Below are 18,996 nucleotides of genomic sequence, written 5' to 3'. Positions count from 1 at the left end.
AGCTTCTCAAAGGGAGGCTTCAGAGGCTGAAAAAAGCATCAGAAAAGAAGCTTCAGGAAAAAAGCCTCCAAACAGAGCTTCAGGAAAAAAGCCTCCAAACAGAGCTTCAGAAAAAAAGCCTCCAAACAGAGCTTCAGAAAAAAAGCCTCCAAACAGAGCTTCAGGAAAAAAGCCTCCAAACAGAGCTTCAGGAAAAAAGCCTCCAAACAGAGCTTCAGAAAAAAAGTGCCCAAACAGAGCTTCAGAAAAAAAGCCTCCAAACAGAGCTTCAGAAAAAAAGCGCCCAAACAGAGCTTCAGAAAAAAAGCCTCCAAACAGAGCTTCAGAAAAAAAGCGCCCAAACAGAGCTTCAGAGGCTTTTTTCTGAAGCTGTTTCAGAGCCTTTCAGAGGCATTAAAAAAAAGTTTTTTCTGAAACAGAGTTTCAGAAGTTTCAGAGGCAGAAAAAAAAAAGCAAGGCAGGGAGCTCACAACCAAGGAACCTGTTGCTAAAATTCACCTCTGGGAACAGATGATTGGGGGTATTCCAGGAGGCCGATCCACCTGCCAATCAGCTTTTTTCTTATTTTCCTTCCCCAAAAACTAAGGTGTGTCTTATACTCCGAAAAATATGCTAATTCTAACGACCATATAGTGTGCTTCCTTGAACTCGGAGGGATTTCATTCCAGATAAATGAATAATTTGTATTATTTTGGTCTTTGTGTGAATACTTCCTTGTCTTTGTGAATCAAGGTAGCTCACGCTTCTTTTTAATTTGCACCCTCCATCCAGGCCATTGAAAATTTTGCCATGACTGTGAAAACCACAGCACAGATGTTACAGGCCTTTGGAACAAACCTGGCGGAGACTGAACTTCCCAACAACGTCCAGTGCACGGAAGAACTTTTGTGTTTCCACACGGAACAACACACCAAGTTGAAGGTGAGCCTGTGTGACTTCGCAACTCACAAGAGGTTTTTGCCAGTCCATCCAAAGGTTTCCTGAGACGGAGGTCAGAAGTCAATTTTTAATTATTTCATTTACTTATCCGTTTGGCTTATTTCCCCTTACAAGAACTCAATATGATATATATACCAGTGATGGCTAACCTCTTTCAGATCGAGTGGTACGACCAAACCCCAAAATGCAATGTGCAATAGTTTTTGGGTTTTTTTTTTTACTTTTAAAAGCATTTTTTGCCTTTAAAAGAAAAAATCCTCTGACGATCCCAGCTGAGTTGCCTGATTGTCAGAGGCTTTTCTTTTCTTTTAAAAGCATTTTTTTTGCCTTTAAAAGAAAAAAAAAATCCTCTGACGATCCCAGCTGAGTTGCCTGATTGTCAGAGGCTTTTCTTTTCTTTTAAAAGCATTTTTTTTGCCTTTAAAAGAAAAAAAGCCTCCAAACAGAGCTTCACAAAAAAGCCTCCAAAACAGAGCTTCAGACAAAAAGCCTCCAAACAGAGCTTCAGAAAAAAGCCTCCAAACAGAGCTTCAGAAAAAAGCCTCCAAACAGAGCTTCAGAAAAAAAGCCTCCAAACAGAGCTTCAGAAAAAAAGCCTCCAAACAGAGCTTCAGAAAAAAAGCCTCCAAACAGAGCTTCAGAAAAAAAGCCTCCAAACAGAGCTTCAGAAAAAAAGCGCCCAAACAGAGCTTCAGAGGCTTTTTTCTGAAGCTGTTTCAGAGCCTTTCAGAGGCATTAAAAAAAGTTTTTTCTGAAACAGAGTTTCAGAAGTTTCAGAGGCAGAAAAAAAAAAGCAAGGCAGGGAGCTCACAACCAAGGAACCTGTTGCTAAAATTCACCTCTGGGAACAGATGATTGGGGGTATTCCGGGAGGCCGATCCACCTGCCAATCAGCTTTTTTCTTATTTTCCTTCCCCAAAAACTAAGGTGTGTCTTATACTCCGAAAAATATGGTAATTCTAACGACCATATAGTGTGCTTCCTTGAACTCGGAGGGATTTCATTCCAAATAAATGAATAATTTGTATTATTTTGGTCTTTGTGTGAATACTTCCTTGTCTTTGTGAATCAAGGTAGCTCACGCTTCTTTTTAATTTGCACCCTCCATCCAGGCCATTGAAAATTTTGCCATGACTGTGAAAACCACAGCACAGATGTTACAGGCCTTTGGAACAAACCTGGCAGAGACTGAACTTCCCAACAATGTCCAATGCACGGAAGAACTTTTGTGTTTCCACACGGAACAACACACCAAGTTGAAGGTGAGCCTGTGTGACTTCACAACTCACAAGAGGTTTTTGCCAGTCCATCCAAAGGTTTCCTGAGACGGAGGTCAGAAGTCAATTTTTAATTATTTCATTTACTTATCCGTTTGGCTTATTTCCCCTTACAAGAACTCAATATGATATATATACCAGTGATGGCTAACCTCTTTCAGATCGAGTGGTACGACCAAACCCCAAAATGCAATGTGCAATAGTTTTTGGGTTTTTTTTTTTACTTTTAAAAGCATTTTTTCTACAACCTCTTCGGCCGAAGAGGTTGTAAAAAAATGCTTTTAAAAGGCTCCTCTGACGATCCCAGCTGAGTTGCCTGATTGTCAGAGGCTTTTCTTTTCTTTTAAAAGCATTTTTTTTGCCTTTAAAAGAAAAAAAATCCTCTGACGATCCCAGCTGAGTTGCCTGATTGTCAGAGGCTTTTCTTTTCTTTTAAAAGCATTTTTAAACAACCTCTTGGCAAGGTTGTAGAAAAATGCTTTAAAAGAAAAAATCCTCTGACGATCCCAGCTGAGCCGCGCGATCATCAGAGGCTTTTTTTAAACTTTTAAAAGCATTTTTTCAGCCGAAGAAAAAATGCTTTTAAAAGTAAAAAAAAACAAACCTCTGATGATCGTGTGGCTCAGCTGGGCATGGGAGGGGGGGCTGGGATTTTTGCTACCGGTTCTCTGAACCACCCGCCACCATCGCTACCGGATCAGGAGATCTGGTCTAAACAGCATTTTTCAGCCAAGAAAAATGCTTTAAAAGAAAAAATCCTCTGACGATCCCAGCTGAGTTGCCTGATTGTCAGAGGCTTTTCTTTTCTTTTAAAAGCATTTTTGCCTTTAAAAGAAAAAATCCTCTGACGATCCCAGCTGAGTTGCCTGATTGTCAGAGGCTTTTCTTTTCTTTTAAAAGCATTTTTGCCTTTAAAAGAAAAAATCCTCTGACGATCCCAGCTGAGTTGCCTGATTGTCAGAGGCTTTTCTTTTCTTTTAAAAGCATTTTTGCCTTTAAAAGAAAAAATCCTCTGACGATCCCAGCTGAGTTGCCTGATTGTCAGAGGCTTTTCTTTTCTTTTAAAAGCATTTTTGCCTTTAAAAGAAAAAATCCTCTGACGATCCCAGCTGAGTTGCCTGATTGTCAGAGGCTTTTCTTTTCTTTTAAAAGCATTTTTGCCTTTAAAAGAAAAAATCCTCTGACGATCCCAGCTGAGTTGCCTGATTGTCAGAGGCTTTTCTTTTCTTTTAAAAGCATTTTTGCCTTTAAAAGAAAAAATCCTCTGACCATCCCAGCTGAATTGCCTGATTGTCAGAGGCTTTTCTTTTCTTTTAAAAGCATTTTTCAGCCAAGAAAAATGCTTTAAAAGAAAAAATCCTCTGACGATCCCAGCTGAGTTGCCTGATTGTCAGAGGCTTTTCTTTTCTTTTAAAAGCATTTTTGCCTTTAAAAGAAAAAATCCTCTGACGATCCCAGCTGAGTTGCCTGATTGTCAGAGGCTTTTCTTTTCTTTTAAAAGCATTTTTGCCTTTAAAAGAAAAAATCCTCTGACGATCCCAGCTGAGTTGCCTGATTGTCAGAGGCTTTTCTTTTCTTTTAAAAGCATTTTTGCCTTTAAAAGAAAAAATCCTCTGACGATCCCAGTTGAGTTGCCTTATTGTCAGAGGCTTTTCTTTTCTTTTAAAAGCATTTTTGCCTTTAAAAGAAAAAATCCTCTGACGATCCCAGCTGAGTTGCCTGATTGTCAGAGGCTTTTCTTTTCTTTTAAAAGCATTTTTGCCTTTAAAAGAAAAAATCCTCTGACGATCCCAGCTGAGTTGCCTGATTGTCAGAGGCTTTTCTTTTCTTTTAAAAGCATTTTTGCCTTTAAAAGAAAAAATCCTCTGACGATCCCAGCTGAGTTGCCTGATTGTCAGAGGCTTTTCTTTTCTTTTAAAAGCATTTTTGCCTTTAAAAGAAAAAATCCTCTGACGATCCCAGCTGAGTTGCCTGATTGTCAGAGGCTTTTCTTTTCTTTTAAAAGCATTTTTGCCTTTAAAAGAAAAAATCCTCTGACGATCCCAGCTGAGTTGCCTGATTGTCAGAGGCTTTTTAAACTTTTAAAAGCATTTTTGCCTTTAAAAGAAAAAATCCTCTGACGATCCCAGCTGAGTTGCCTGATTGTCAGAGGCTTTTCTTTTCTTTTAAAAGCATTTTTGCCTTTAAAAGAAAAAATCCTCTGACGATCCCAGCTGAGTTGCCTGATTGTCAGAGGCTTTTCTTTTCTTTTAAAAGCATTTTTGCCTTTAAAAGAAAAAATCCTCTGACGATCCCAGCTGAGTTGCCTGATTGTCAGAGGCTTTTCTTTTCTTTTAAAAGCATTTTTGCCTTTAAAAGAAAAAATCCTCTGACGATCCCAGCTGAGTTGCCTGATTGTCAGAGGCTTTTCTTTTCTTTTAAAAGCATTTTTGCCTTTAAAAGAAAAAATCCTCTGACGATCCCAGCTGAGTTGCCTGATTGTCAGAGGCTTTTCTTTTCTTTTAAAAGCATTTTTGCCTTTAAAAGAAAAAATCCTCTGATGATCGCATGATCCTGGGATACTGCAACTTTCATAAATACACTCCCATTTGTCAAGCACCCGAATTTTGATCACATGGCCGTGGGGATACTGCAGTGTTCATAAGAGCAAAATTTGCCCACCAGTCACTTTATCAGTTCGTTTCGGTATATTCTTTATATCTTTCTCAGGCTCCAAACCATGTCATGAAGTTTGGCTTATAACCATGGGAGCCAAGTTGATATCCAGGATGGGCCTCTGAGGCTAGAGAAGAGGGGAATTTGATTATAACTCAATGCTCTTGTGATCCTCGGGATTCGATTCTAGCAATATGTGACAGATGTTACAGGATTTTAGGATTAAATGAGAACTTTCCCAACCCCCTCCCTGTTTCCCAATGCCCCACAGGACGAGCTGAAGCTAGCGGTGAAGCAGGGAGCCATGCTACTGACTTGTATCCGAGATCCTGTCTCACGAAGTGCCACCAGCAGACTCAGTCCTGATGAACTAGAAAACGTGGCAACGGTGGAAAGGTAAAGGCCTCAACACTGAAGTAATGTTATGTCCCCCTCCCCACTTTACAGAGCAAATGCAAAGATGCATATCTCCCAGTCTTTTTATTTGCTACAGACCTGATTTTCTTCAGTTGAGGAAATAGTTGACAGTGACCGTGCAAAGGCCTGCCAAGTTCTGAGTCCATTATCTCGTGTCCAAGGTCCATTGCCAAAACTCACTGACAAAGTCCTTTAACCCTCCAACAACCGAGCTGCAGTGCATCCTTGGTAGCTTTTTTGTCCATCACAAGGGCCACATGGCAGCTCCACCCACTTTTATACCCTGTGGAGTGTGGCTCAGTACTCAGCACTCTCTGAGCCTGCCACACCATTTCCTCTGCTGCGCATGCTTATCTTTTCGTCACTGCCTCGGATCAATCCAGGATTGATCGTCAGCAGCTGGGACTTGAGGCATTGCCAGGGAGGAGGAGGGTGTAGGAGGGAGAGGCCTTGTCAGCTCCTCCTCCTGGCCTGCAGCTGGACCTTGGGGCAGTGCCAGCGAGGAGGGTCCTGGCGAGGGAGGCCTTGCTGGCTCCTCTCCCTCACTCTCTGAGTCACTCTCCTCCATGAGGACAGGCTCGGGGGGCGGAGTCACAACAAGTAACCTGTTCTGTAGTTCAGCTTGTAGTTCAGGTAGTCCTCGAATTACAACTATTTGTTTAGTGACCCTTCGTGAATGCAGCCTGGATGCATTGGCGAGAACTCACTGGTGTGTTATGTAACAGATGAATGCCAACCCCTCTTAAATCTTCGATTTACAAGACAACCATCCGCCCTGTTGCACTCTATGGCAGTGAATGCTGGGCAGCAACAACAAGGACTGAAAGCTGTTTCCACGGCGTGGAAATGCAAATGCTCCGTTGGATTATGGGCATCTCTTCTTGACCACATCACAAATGACACCTTTCAACAACATTTTGGTGTGGCATCAATTATAGAGATGACGAGAGAAGGCCGGCTCTGCTGATATGGGCATGTCCAGAGAGCAGCACCTTCCACTGTGGCCAAGACTGACTCCCAAGTAGAAGTCAATGGCCGGGAACCTCGCAGGCACCCGAAACAGAGATGGCAAGACACCAACAAAACAAAATATGCAAGCTGCGGGCCTGCGCCCTGGAGATGCAGCTGACCATGCAAAGTGGTGCTCAATGATCCAAAAAGCTGACCCTGCACTTGTGGGAATATGCTAGGAAGAAAAAGGAAGAGGAGAAAGAGGAGAAGGAGAAGAAAAGAAGAAGGAGGAGGAGGAGGAGGAGAAGGAGAAAGAAAAGGAGGAGGAGGAGAAAAGGAGGAGAAGAAGGAGAAAGAAGGAGGAGGAAGAGGAGAAAAAAGAAGGAGGAGAAGGAGGAGAAGGAGAAGAAGGCAAAAAAAAGGAGGAGAAAGAAAAGGAGGAAGGGAGGAGGAGGAGAAGGAGAAGAAAGGAAGGAGAAGGAGAAGAAGGAGGAGAAGGAGGAGGAAGAGGAAGAGAAGGAGAAAGAAAAGGAGGAGAAGGAAGAGAAGGAGAAAGAAAGGAAGGAGAAGGAGAAAGAAAAGAAGGAGAAGGAGAAAGAAAAAGAGGAGAAGAAGAAGAGGAAAGTTTAGTGACCATTCGAAGTTACAGCGATACAAAAAAGGGACTTAGGATCGTTTTTCACACTTTATGACCATTGATTTGAACATCAATTCTGGGTTTGCATTTCTTTAATTATGATGAATTTTAGTGTCATTCCCACCTAAGCATTTCGTCTCTGTGCCTTAGAAAAGTGCTTGCAAAGTTTTAAAAAGTGTGTGATAAGAATAGGCAAGAAGTGTAACTAATGTCAAAATGGGAGAAGAGGATACGCATCCCAAAAACGCTAGGAGGATGTCGTATATGTTGTACCAATTTTTGAGACCAGAGCAAAAATGATGCTTCAGGAAATGCAAAGATCATCTATTGGATGTGGCCTAGATCAGAGGTCTCCAACCTTGGCCACTTTAAGACTTGTGGACTTCAACTCCCAGAGTTCCTCCGCCAGACCCCTGGCCTAGATGATGTGAAGTAGCCCAGACAAGAAATACAACTAGGGTTGCTACTTCTAACTTTACTGTAGAGTTAGAGTAACAGAATCTTGCAAGATTGAACTTTTTGTTTTAACCTTTCCTTTTACCCTCGGAGCAGAGGTCTCCAACCTTGGTCCCTTTAAGACTTGTGGACTTCAACTCCCAGAGTCCCTCAGCCAACAAAGCCAACAAAGGACCACAACATGGCCAACCTTGGCAACTTCAAGACTTGTGGACTTCAACTTTAAGACTTCGGGACTTCAGCTTCCAGAATTCCCCAGTCGGGATGGCTGGCTGGAGAATTCTGCGAGTTGTAGTCCCCTAGTCTTAAAGTTGCCAAGATTGGACCCCCTCTACCATCTGTAATCCAGCGCATTAACCAGTGCACCACATCAATTCTTTGTAGGTTAATTAATTAATTAATTCAGCCACTCTTTGGACTTCTTAACTAGCAGAATCCTTACGTGGCAAGCTGTATTTTATTTATTTTTTATTTTTTTATGGTGAGTAAAATTTGTTAAGTGCTTCCAAGCCAACCGACAGATCCTTAGTAGCTTTTTTGCATTTGCTTGCTTTATTTCTCAGAGTTGTAGGAACGAACCTGGATTAGTAAAGAACTAAAAGCTTTAAATGTTGCTTTGCAACTGTCCCATCTCCACGGAGAAAGAGGTGGGTTTCATCCAGGTTAATTTCAGTAACTTGTAAAATTCAAAGGAAGGAATCAAGTTTCTGAATCAAATGTCATTCTTTTGGCAGATTGCTTGCCCAGTTGGATGAGACCGAAAGAGCTTTTGATCAATTTTGGTCCAAGCATCACCTAAAACTAGAGCAATGTTTGCAGCTCCGACATTTTGAACAGAATTTCCGAGAGGTAACTGTTTTGCACATCTCTTACTTATTAAATTTGCTCCCCCTCCTCCGTTTCTTTCCTGAGAAATTTGGCAGATCAGTTTTGTTCCTTATATGTGTTATTCCCATCCAGAACCAAATCTGTAAGAATAGAATAGACTAGAATAGACTAGAATAGAGAATGGAATGGAATGGAATGGAATGGATTAGACTAGACTAGACTAGACTAGACTAGACTAGAACAGAACAGAACAGAACAGAACAGAACAGAACAGAATAGAATAGAATAGAATTTTTTATTGACCAAGTGTGATTGGACACACAAGGAATTTGTCTTGTGCATATGCTCTCAGTGTACATAAAAGAAAATATACATTCATCAAGAATTCTAAGGTACAACACTTAAGGATAGTAAGGTAAAGGTAAAGGTTCCCCTCGCACATATATGCTAGTCATTCCCGACTCTAGGGGGCGGTGCTCATCTCCGTTTCAAAGCCAAAGAGCCAGCGCTGTCCGAAGACGTCTCCATGGTCATGTGGCCAGCATGACTCAATGCCAAAGGCACACAGAACGCAGTTACCTTCCCACGTAAGCATGAAATAACTATACAATATATAAGCATATATATAAGCATATATATAAGCATATATATAAGCATATATATAAGCATATATATAAGCATATATATAAGCATATATATAAGCATATATATAAGCATATATATAAGCATATATATAAGCATATATATAAGCATATATATAAGCATATATATAAGCATATATATAAGCATATATATAAGCATATATATAAGCATATATATAAGCATATATATAAGCATATATATAAGCATATATATAAGCATATATATAAGCATATATATAAGCATATATATAAGCATATATATAAGCATATATATAAGCATATATATAAGCATATATATAAGCATATATATAAGCATATATATAAGCATATATATAAGCATATATATAAGCATATATATAAGCATATATATAAGCATATATATAAGCATATATATAAGCATATATATAAGCATATATATAAGCATATATATAAGCATATATATAAGCATATATATAAGCATATATATAAGCATATATATAAGCATATATATAAGCATATATATAAGCATATATATAAGCATATATATAAGCATATATATAAGCATATATATAAGCATATATATAAGCATATATATAAGCATATATATAAGCATATATATAAGCATATATATAAGCATATATATAAGCATATATATAAGCATATATATAAGCATATATATAAGCATATATATAAGCATATATATAAGCATATATATAAGCATATATATAAGCATATATATAAGCATATATATAAGCATATATATAAGCATATATATAAGCATATATATAAGCATATATATAAGCATATATATAAGCATATATATAAGCATATATATAAGCATATATATAAGCATATATATAAGCATATATATAAGCATATATATAAGCATATATATAAGCATATATATAAGCATATATATAAGCATATATATAAGCATATATATAAGCATATATATAAGCATATATATAAGCATATATATAAGCATATATATAAGCATATATATAAGCATATATATAAGCATATATATAAGCATATATATAAGCATATATATAAGCATATATATAAGCATATATATAAGCATATATATAAGCATATATATAAGCATATATATAAGCATATATATAAGCATATATATAAGCATATATATAAGCATATATATAAGCATATATATAAGCATATATATAAGCATATATATAAGCATATATATAAGCATATATATAAGCATATATATAAGCATATATATAAGCATATATATAAGCATATATATAAGCATATATATAAGCATATATATAAGCATATATATAAGCATATATATAAGCATATATATAAGCATATATATAAGCATATATATAAGCATATATATAAGCATATATATAAGCATATATATAAGCATATATATAAGCATATATATAAGCATATATATAAGCATATATATAAGCATATATATAAGCATATATATAAGCATATATATAAGCATATATATAAGCATATATATAAGCATATATATAAGCATATATATAAGCATATATATAAGCATATATATAAGCATATATATAAGCATATATATAAGCATATATATAAGCATATATATAAGCATATATATAAGCATATATATAAGCATATATATAAGCATATATATAAGCATATATATAAGCATATATATAAGCATATATATAAGCATATATATAAGCATATATATAAGCATATATATAAGCATATATATAAGCATATATATAAGCATATATATAAGCATATATATAAGCATATATATAAGCATATATATAAGCATATATATAAGCATATATATAAGCATATATATAAGCATATATATAAGCATATATATAAGCATATATATAAGCATATATATAAGCATATATATAAGCATATATATAAGCATATATATAAGCATATATATAAGCATATATATAAGCATATATATAAGCATATATATAAGCATATATATAAGCATATATATAAGCATATATATAAGCATATATATAAGCATATATATAAGCATATATATAAGCATATATATAAGCATATATATAAGCATATATATAAGCATATATATAAGCATATATATAAGCATATATATAAGCATATATATAAGCATATATATAAGCATATATATAAGCATATATATAAGCATATATATAAGCATATATATAAGCATATATATAAGCATATATATAAGCATAAGTATGTAATAACTATATTAATTGGATATAAAGAAAGGAAGCAATAGGACAGGAACGGTAGGCACGCTGGTGCTCTTATGCACGCCCCTTACAGACCTCTTAGGAATGGGGTGAGGTCAATGGTAGACAGTTTTTGGTTAAAGCTTTGGGGATTTTGAGAAGAGAACACCGAGTCAGATAGTGTGTTCCAAGTATTAACAACTCTGTTGCTAATCAGCATGGTCCTTAAGCATGATATTATGGGTCGACGCCAACTTAAGCTGGCAGTTCCGGCTATGGACTTTTAAGTGAATCACTGCAGGTCCTTAAGTTTAATGTCGCAGAACTGATTTGCAACTTCCTGGCAGCTTCCTCATTACTTTGGCTCTTTGGAAGCTGGCTGAGATTGTTTTATTTTATTTATTTATTTATTTTGTCACACAGTATATATAAGCGTAAGCATGAAATAACTATACAATATATAAGCATATATATAAGCATAAGTATGTAATAACTATATTAATTGGATATAAAGAAAGGAAGCAATAGGACAGGAACGGTAGGCACGCTTGTGCTCTTATGCCCTTACAGACCTCTTAGGAATGGGGTGAGGTCAATGGTAGACAGTTTTTGGTTAAAGCTTTGGGGGATTTTGAGAAGAGACCACAGAGTCAGATAGTGTGTTCCAAGTATTAACAACTCTGTTTCTGAAGTCATATTTTCTGCAATCAAGATTGGAGCAGTTAACTTTAAGCTTAAATCTATTGTGTGCTCGTGTATTGTTGCAATTGAAGCTGAAGTAGTCTTCAACAGGAAGGACATTGTCATAGATGATTCTGTGAGTTAAACTCAGGTCATGTCGAAGGCGGCAGAGTTCTAAGTTTTCTAAACCCAGGATTTCGAGTCTGGTGGCATAAGGTATTTTGTTGTATTTTGTTGTATTCCTGCAACCACGTGGTTTATCCTGCAACCACATGGTTTTGTGACTGTTGTAAATATGCACCAGTGGCCAAGCACCCAAACCACAATCATGTACCCATAGTGACGCTGCAATGGCTTCCACCTCAAGGATCTGTTGTGGAAGTTTTTCAGTGCCGTCGTAAGTTTGACTGGTCACTGAATGAATGGTTGGTAAGCAAGTACTACCTGTACGTGAAATATTCCATGATGGTTATAGCATTTGCTAAGCTGCCTTCTCTCTCTGAATTGCATTCGAATACAAATTCCATCTTCATCCAGCAGGCAACGATAACTGAAGGACATTGAATTATGAAAAGCTGTTTTATTATATTCAAGTTGTGGATAGAAAATATGTATTATCGGTCAATCTGCGGTCTGTCTTGGTAGAAGACTTATTCTGTTCCTTTGATTGTCTGTGATTTGCCTTGATTACTGCAGTCTAACAGCCAGAAAATCGTAGCAAATTTGCTCCCATCTTTTTTACACCGATTTTCCTTGTAGGTCAAATTAACACTGGACAACTTGATGGAAGTGCAAGCAGTTTTCACGGATATTGGAGACAGCATCTTCCGCGTGGAGCATATCCTGAAGGAACAAAGGCAGTTAGAAGAAAGAGGACAGGTAAATTGGGCTTTGTAATAGAGCTTGTTCTTGCTTAACAATCATAACTCTGACCAGCAACGCTGTCATGAAGCAAGACATCACATGACTGTAACATGGCTGACTCAGGAATTCTGGGAGTTGAAGTCCACAGGTCGTAAAGAGGCCATAAGTTACCCACCCCTGATGTAGGTGGCGGAAACTCTCAATTAAATTGTGGGTTATTCCTTTAAGCCTTTTGATGTTTTCTTTGTCCTTCCTTCTTATACAGGAACCTTTGGAAAGAGCCCAGTCCTTGGCTGTCCATGGAGACCAGCTGATCCAAAATGACCATTATGCAATTGATTCCATCAGACCAAAGTGTGTGGAACTCAGGAGGATCTGCGATGACTTTGCCAATGAAACCAAGAAAAAATACGATATCTTGGGGAAATCCCTTGAATTACACAGACAGTTAGATAAGGTAAGAGGCTGGGTTACTGTGAGTAAAGCTGAGAAAAAAATAATTGCTCAATAGTATTAAAGATTTACAGAACAATATACAGGCCGTCTTACTACCACAATTGAGGCCAGAATTTCTGCTGTTGAGTGGGACAATTGTTAAGGGAATTTTGCCCCATTTTACGACCTCACTTGCCACAGTTGTTAAGTGAATCACTGCAGTTACATTAATAACTCAGTTGTGGCTTCCCCGTTGACTTTACTTGTCAGAAGGTTGCAATTTACGTGACCCAGGAACAGTGCAAGCATCATAAATATATGAACCAGTTACCAAGCATCCAAATTTTTTTTTTTTTTTTTTTATAAAAAAGTTTTATTTTTACAATCTTATCAAATAATTCATCCAATGTACAGTTATATACAATTAGTCGGGCCTGCCCAGTCACCACCCCCCTTTTTAACCTTCTTCCCTCTTCTACCTTCTTTTACTTTCCAAACCTTCCTCTCCTTCTCTTATCTACCTCCTCTCCTCCTCCACCCTACACTCTTCTCCTCTTCTACCCTCTTCCTTCCTCTTCTACCCTCTTCCTTCCTCTTCTCCTCTTTCCTACCTCCTACTCTCTTTTTCCCTCCCCACCGTTCTAAAATGGCAACTGGTCAGACCCGACCCTACATTAATTATATTTATACATCTTCAATAATCCCTGTACATTAACCATCACTCCATCACTAACCTCAACCCCCCAATTCCCTTCCCTTACCCCCACCCCCACCCCGACTTCCCAGAACAAAATGCAGGGTATCAAAACTAACAATCATAATCTAAAATAATTCCTAAATTATAATCTCTAGTCTCTCCACGCTTATTCACACTCTCAATTCCCTCTCCTTCAAAAATATATCTAATACAAATTATTCCTAAATTTACTCATATGCTATTTGATATTTTTTATCTGATACTTATTTTGAATATAATCAATCCACATTTTCCATTCTAAAATATATTTTTCTTGTGTATAGTCTTTCAAGTAAGCAGAGATTTTGCCATTTCTGCCAGATTTGATACTTTAAGAGTCCATTCTTCAATTGTAGGTAATTCTTCTTTCTTCCAATATTGAGCAATCAAAAGTCTTGCGGCTGTTATTAAGTTCAGAATCAATTTAGTCTCTATAGCTGTACAATCCATAATTATTCCTAGTAAAAAGAACTGCGGGGTAAACTTAATCTTCTTTTCAAAATATTCTGCATGATCCACCATACTTTAATCCAAAATGCTTTAACTTTTTTGCAAGTCCACCATATATGATAATAAGTAGCATCTTCACAATCACATCTCCAGCATTTAGCCTGTACATTAGGATACATACATGACAATTTTTGGGGTCTAAATGCCATCTATAAAACATCTTATAAAAATTTTCTCTCATATTTTGTGCTTGTGTAAATTTAACATTCCTCACCCAAATTCTTTCCCAAGTTTCCAACATTATTGGTTACTGAAAATTTTGTGCCCACTTAATCATACAATCCTTAACCAAATCAGTCTCTGAATCTATTTCTACTAATACATTATACAACCTCTTAATATGCTGTTGACCTTGATCTCTCATTTGTTTTAACAAATTATCCTCAATTTGCTAAACACCTATTTTTGATCTAATTTCCATCTAGCTTGTAATTGTCCATATTGGAACCATGTATAATTTTTCCTTCTTCCCCATCTTTTCTCTAGATTTTAATTGTAACTCCCCTTTTCCATACAAAGAAGTTCTTTATAAGTAACTACCTCCATCTTTTGATATATATTTATATTTTCTATCATGTGTCTCGGTTTGCCCATATTGGAATCTTTCCATCTAATTATATTGATATTTCCTCCAAACCCTCAATAATGCATTTCTAATTATATTATTTTTAAATATTTTATCAACTTTCTTATCATATAATAAATAGGCATGCCACCCATATAACAAACCATAACCTTCTATATTCAGAACTCTTTCCTCAGTTAAATTAATCCAATCAGTAATTAATGATAAAACAACTGCTTCATAATACAATTTTAAATTAGGCATTTTAAGACCCCCTTTCCTTATATCCTGCATTACTTTTAATTTTATTCTTGGTTTTTGCCCATCCATACAAATTTACTAATCCCTTTTGCCATTCCTGTAATTTAATATCATTCTTAAACACCGGTATCATTTGAAACAAAACAAAAACCTGGGCAAAACATTCATTTTATAGCCGCTATTCTTCCCAGCAAAGATAGTTGTAACTTCTTCCAACTCTCCATTTCTTTCCATACCTTCTGCCACAATACCTCATAATTATTTTTGTATAATTTAACATTTGAAGCTGTAATATATATTCCTAAATATTTAACCTTTTAACGATTTCAAAACCTGAAGTTCTTTCTAACTCTTCTTTTGTTGTATATTCATATTTTTAGTTATCATCTTTGTCTTTTGCTGATTCACCTTAAATCCAGATACTTTACCATACTGACCAATTATATCTTTTAAACCAGTTACTGAGTATATTGGTTGAGATACAGTAACAACCAGGTCATCTGCAAAAGCTCTTAATCTATAATCTTGATGTTTAACTCTAATTCCCTTTATTCGATCGGAACCACGTATGTTATTCAGAAGAATTTCTAAAGTTAAAATAAAAGTAATGGGGACAAGGGACATCCCTGTCTCGTCCCTTTCTCAATTTTAAAAGTTTCTGTTAACCCACCATTTACTATTATTTGTGCTGTTTGCTTCTGATATATTGCTTTAATTGCATGGATAAAATAATCCCCAAATTGCATTTTTTCTATTACTTTAAACAAAAACTGCCAATCCAATCTATCAAAAGCTTTTTCAGCATCCAAAAAAAGGAATGCCGCTGATACTTGGTTGTTTCGTTCCAAATATTCAAGTAAATTTACGATTTGCCTCACATTATATCTCATCTGCCTACCCTTAATAAATCCTGACTGATCATTATGAATTATTTGATTCATCACTGGCATTAATCTATTAGCCAATATCTTGGTAAATATCTTGTAATCAGTATTTAAAAGTGATATAGGCCTATAATTCTCTGCTTTAATACCATCTCGATCTTCCTTCGGTATTAACGAAATAAAGGCTGTCCTCCATGAAGGGGGAACATCTCCTCCCATTTGAATTTTATTAAATAACTCTTTAAGTGGTTCAACCATCTCATTTTGTAAATTTTATAATAAACAGCTGTTAAACCATCTGTTCCTGGTGCTTTACCGATTTTAAGTTGTTTAATTGCTAAGAAAATTTCCTCTGAAGTAATTAATTGATTCAATTCTTCTCTTTGATTTTCTGTAAGCTCACAAATATTTTGTTGTTGTAAATATCTTTCTATCTCTGTATCATCAACCATATCCCTAGAATATAACTTACTATAATACTCTAAAATGCTTTTTAATCAAGTTCTTTTGATAAACTTCCTTACCCCTATATTCTATTTTATCAATCGTTCGTGATTTTCTGTTTTTCCTTATTAAATAGGCAAGCCATCTTCCTGGCGTATTGGCATTATTAAACGTATTATGTTTTACATATTGTAAATTAATTGCTACTTGATCTGCCATCAACATATTAAACTGACCTCTCAATATATTTATTGATTCTTTTATTTTACTATTTCCTGGGCTATTTATCAATAATTGTTCTTTCTTTTAATTTCCTCTTCCAGTTCCTTTTTCTTTTCTGCAATTTATTTTTGTATTTAATATTCATTTGTATAAGATTTCCTCTCATATAAGCCTTACTAGTCCCAAATCATCTCTATAGATGTCTCTTTTTCATATTCATAATAAAAATTCTTTCATTTGTTTTTACATTCATTTACATTTTGTTCATATTTAAACAAATTCTCATTCAACCTCCATGATCTCCTAGCCTCCTTTTCCGATCAAATTCAATCCAAACTGGACTATGATCAGATAAAGTTCTTGAACAAATCTTAGTCTTCTTCACTCTAGAATACAAATCATTAGTAATCAAAATAAAATCAATCCTCGAAAATGATTGGTGCCTATCAGAAAAGAAGGTAAAATCCTCTCTTCTGTATTATGTTCTCTCCAAATATCTCTTAATTCCAAGTCCTCCATCATTTCAAAAAGCCTTTGGTAATTTCGCCCGGCTTGATATCTTCCTTAAACTTTTTGTCTTTTGAGTATCCAACACACCATTCCAATCACCCATTAATATATATGATTTATAATCCCAAAATACTATTCTTTTATGTAAAACTTGAAAAATTTTCTTGTTGTTGATTCGGAGCATAAACTCCTATTAATAATGTCTTCTTTCCCTCCAACAAGAGTTCAATAGCAATGTATCTTCCTTGCTTATCCACCTCAATTAATTTTGCTGATATATCCTTCTTTATATATATAACTAAACCATTTTTTTCCAAAGAGGAGGCAACAAAATGTACTCCCAGTTTTGAATTTATCAAATATTTCTGGTCTAAAGATCTAATATGTGTTTCTTGTAAACAGGTAATGTCATTTTTAAATTGTTTCAAATAATGAAATACTTTCCTTCTCTTCTGCGGTGAATTCAAACCATTAACATTCCAAGATAATAGTTTAATTGCCATTATCGGCCAAAGGAAACTTTTGGAACACTAGCCGCAGATCACATTTTGCTTTAGGCCTTGCTCCTCCCACTGTTTCCGTTGTAGTAGTTGCCAGTTGTTGTTGTGCCTTCATCTCTTGTTCCTTGCGTTTAGCAGCAGCTCTTGTCAGCCTTTGTTCTTTTGAATCTGGACCCGTCCTAGGTATTTCCAACACTTGTAATAAATCTTCTTCCATCACAATCTGTTCTTGTACCTGCTTCACTTCTCTTTCCTTCACTTCAGTCTCCTTCTTCTAGCTTCCAATGGAGAAGACTTCCAACTTTAATGCCTCAACATAAAATTCTCTTGCTTTTCCAACTGTATTGAGACGATGTACTTTCCCTGCATAATATACTATTATACCAGTTGGGATATCCCATCTATATTCAATCTGACGTTTTTTAAGTTCATTCACCAGGAAGGCAAATTCCTTTCTAGCCCTTAACATTTTGGTGGAATTTCCTTTAATATTAAAATATCCTGACCAGCAATCTGAATCTTCTCCCTTATATGAGGCTTGCAAAATCTGATTTCTCACTGTTCTATTTGTAAAATAAATAACAACATCCCTTGGCAACTTTTTTGCCTTGCTATCCAAGAATTCACACGATATATTTTATCAATTTGATAAGCCACATCTGCTGGACGAGCTGCTAATATCTCAGCAAATACTTCAGAAAAATTTCCTTAAATTCTCTTCTTTATTCTCTTTCAGACCACGAATTCTTAGAGCAAATTCCATATTTCTGTATTGTATCAAAACTATTTCATCATCTGTTTTTCCATTTTACTTTGAAATTCAGCCATTTTATTATCTAATTTTGAATTATGTTGCTTAATTTCTTCAACCTCCTCTTCCAATAAAATCACATTATTTGCCAAACTTTGTACTGCAATTACAAATCCTTCCTTAACTTCTTTATTTCCCACTTGAATTTCTGATATCTGCTCTTTCATTTCCGACATCTCATCAGTTATTACTTTAAATTTTTCTTGCATAAAGTCTTTTAAATTCTCTTGTACCGCCTCTAAGTTCAATGTTCTAGTCTCCACTGTATGAGCTGGAGAGGCACCAGCTGAGGAGATTCCAGAGCCCTTTGTTACAGTAGACTTTAATTGTTTGGCTGCCATCTTCTATAAAATTATTTATTTATTTCCAACTTAATATTCAGTTTAAATCTTCTTAACCTCTGAGAAACACAGTCTTTTAAAGCTTTTTTAAAGCAATATTTAAAAATCTCCTAGATTCTAGGCAGCAAAGAGTTAAAGAGTTAAAGCAGCAAGTAACATGCAAATTACCAACTGCAGACAAACGCTGAAAGTATCACTTTCGCTTTCCACTCGTTAACTTGTTAACAATTCGCCTCCATTTTCTTGCTGTTTTC

General features: G+C 35.7%; 1 protein-coding gene across 1 annotated transcript in view; it reads left to right on the top strand.

The window, feature by feature from the left end:
- MCF2L2 (MCF.2 cell line derived transforming sequence-like 2) overlaps window positions 1–18,996 on the top strand; it is a 297,446-nt gene that overhangs the window by 111,409 nt on the left and 167,041 nt on the right. Inside the window, exons 7-11 of the mRNA XM_058187136.1 lie at window positions 772–921; window positions 5,143–5,267; window positions 8,067–8,181; window positions 12,419–12,538; window positions 12,789–12,980. Coding sequence (XP_058043119.1) covers window positions 772–921; window positions 5,143–5,267; window positions 8,067–8,181; window positions 12,419–12,538; window positions 12,789–12,980 — 702 coding nt within the window. The remainder of the gene's footprint in view (window positions 1–771; window positions 922–5,142; window positions 5,268–8,066; window positions 8,182–12,418; window positions 12,539–12,788; window positions 12,981–18,996) is intronic.

This window comes from Ahaetulla prasina, chromosome 6 (assembly GCF_028640845.1).
Source record: "Ahaetulla prasina isolate Xishuangbanna chromosome 6, ASM2864084v1, whole genome shotgun sequence".
In the NCBI taxonomy this organism is placed as follows: domain Eukaryota; kingdom Metazoa; phylum Chordata; class Lepidosauria; order Squamata; family Colubridae; genus Ahaetulla; species Ahaetulla prasina.
The sequence above is the reverse complement of the archived record's forward strand: the minus strand, read 5'-3'. Positions and strand labels throughout refer to the sequence as shown.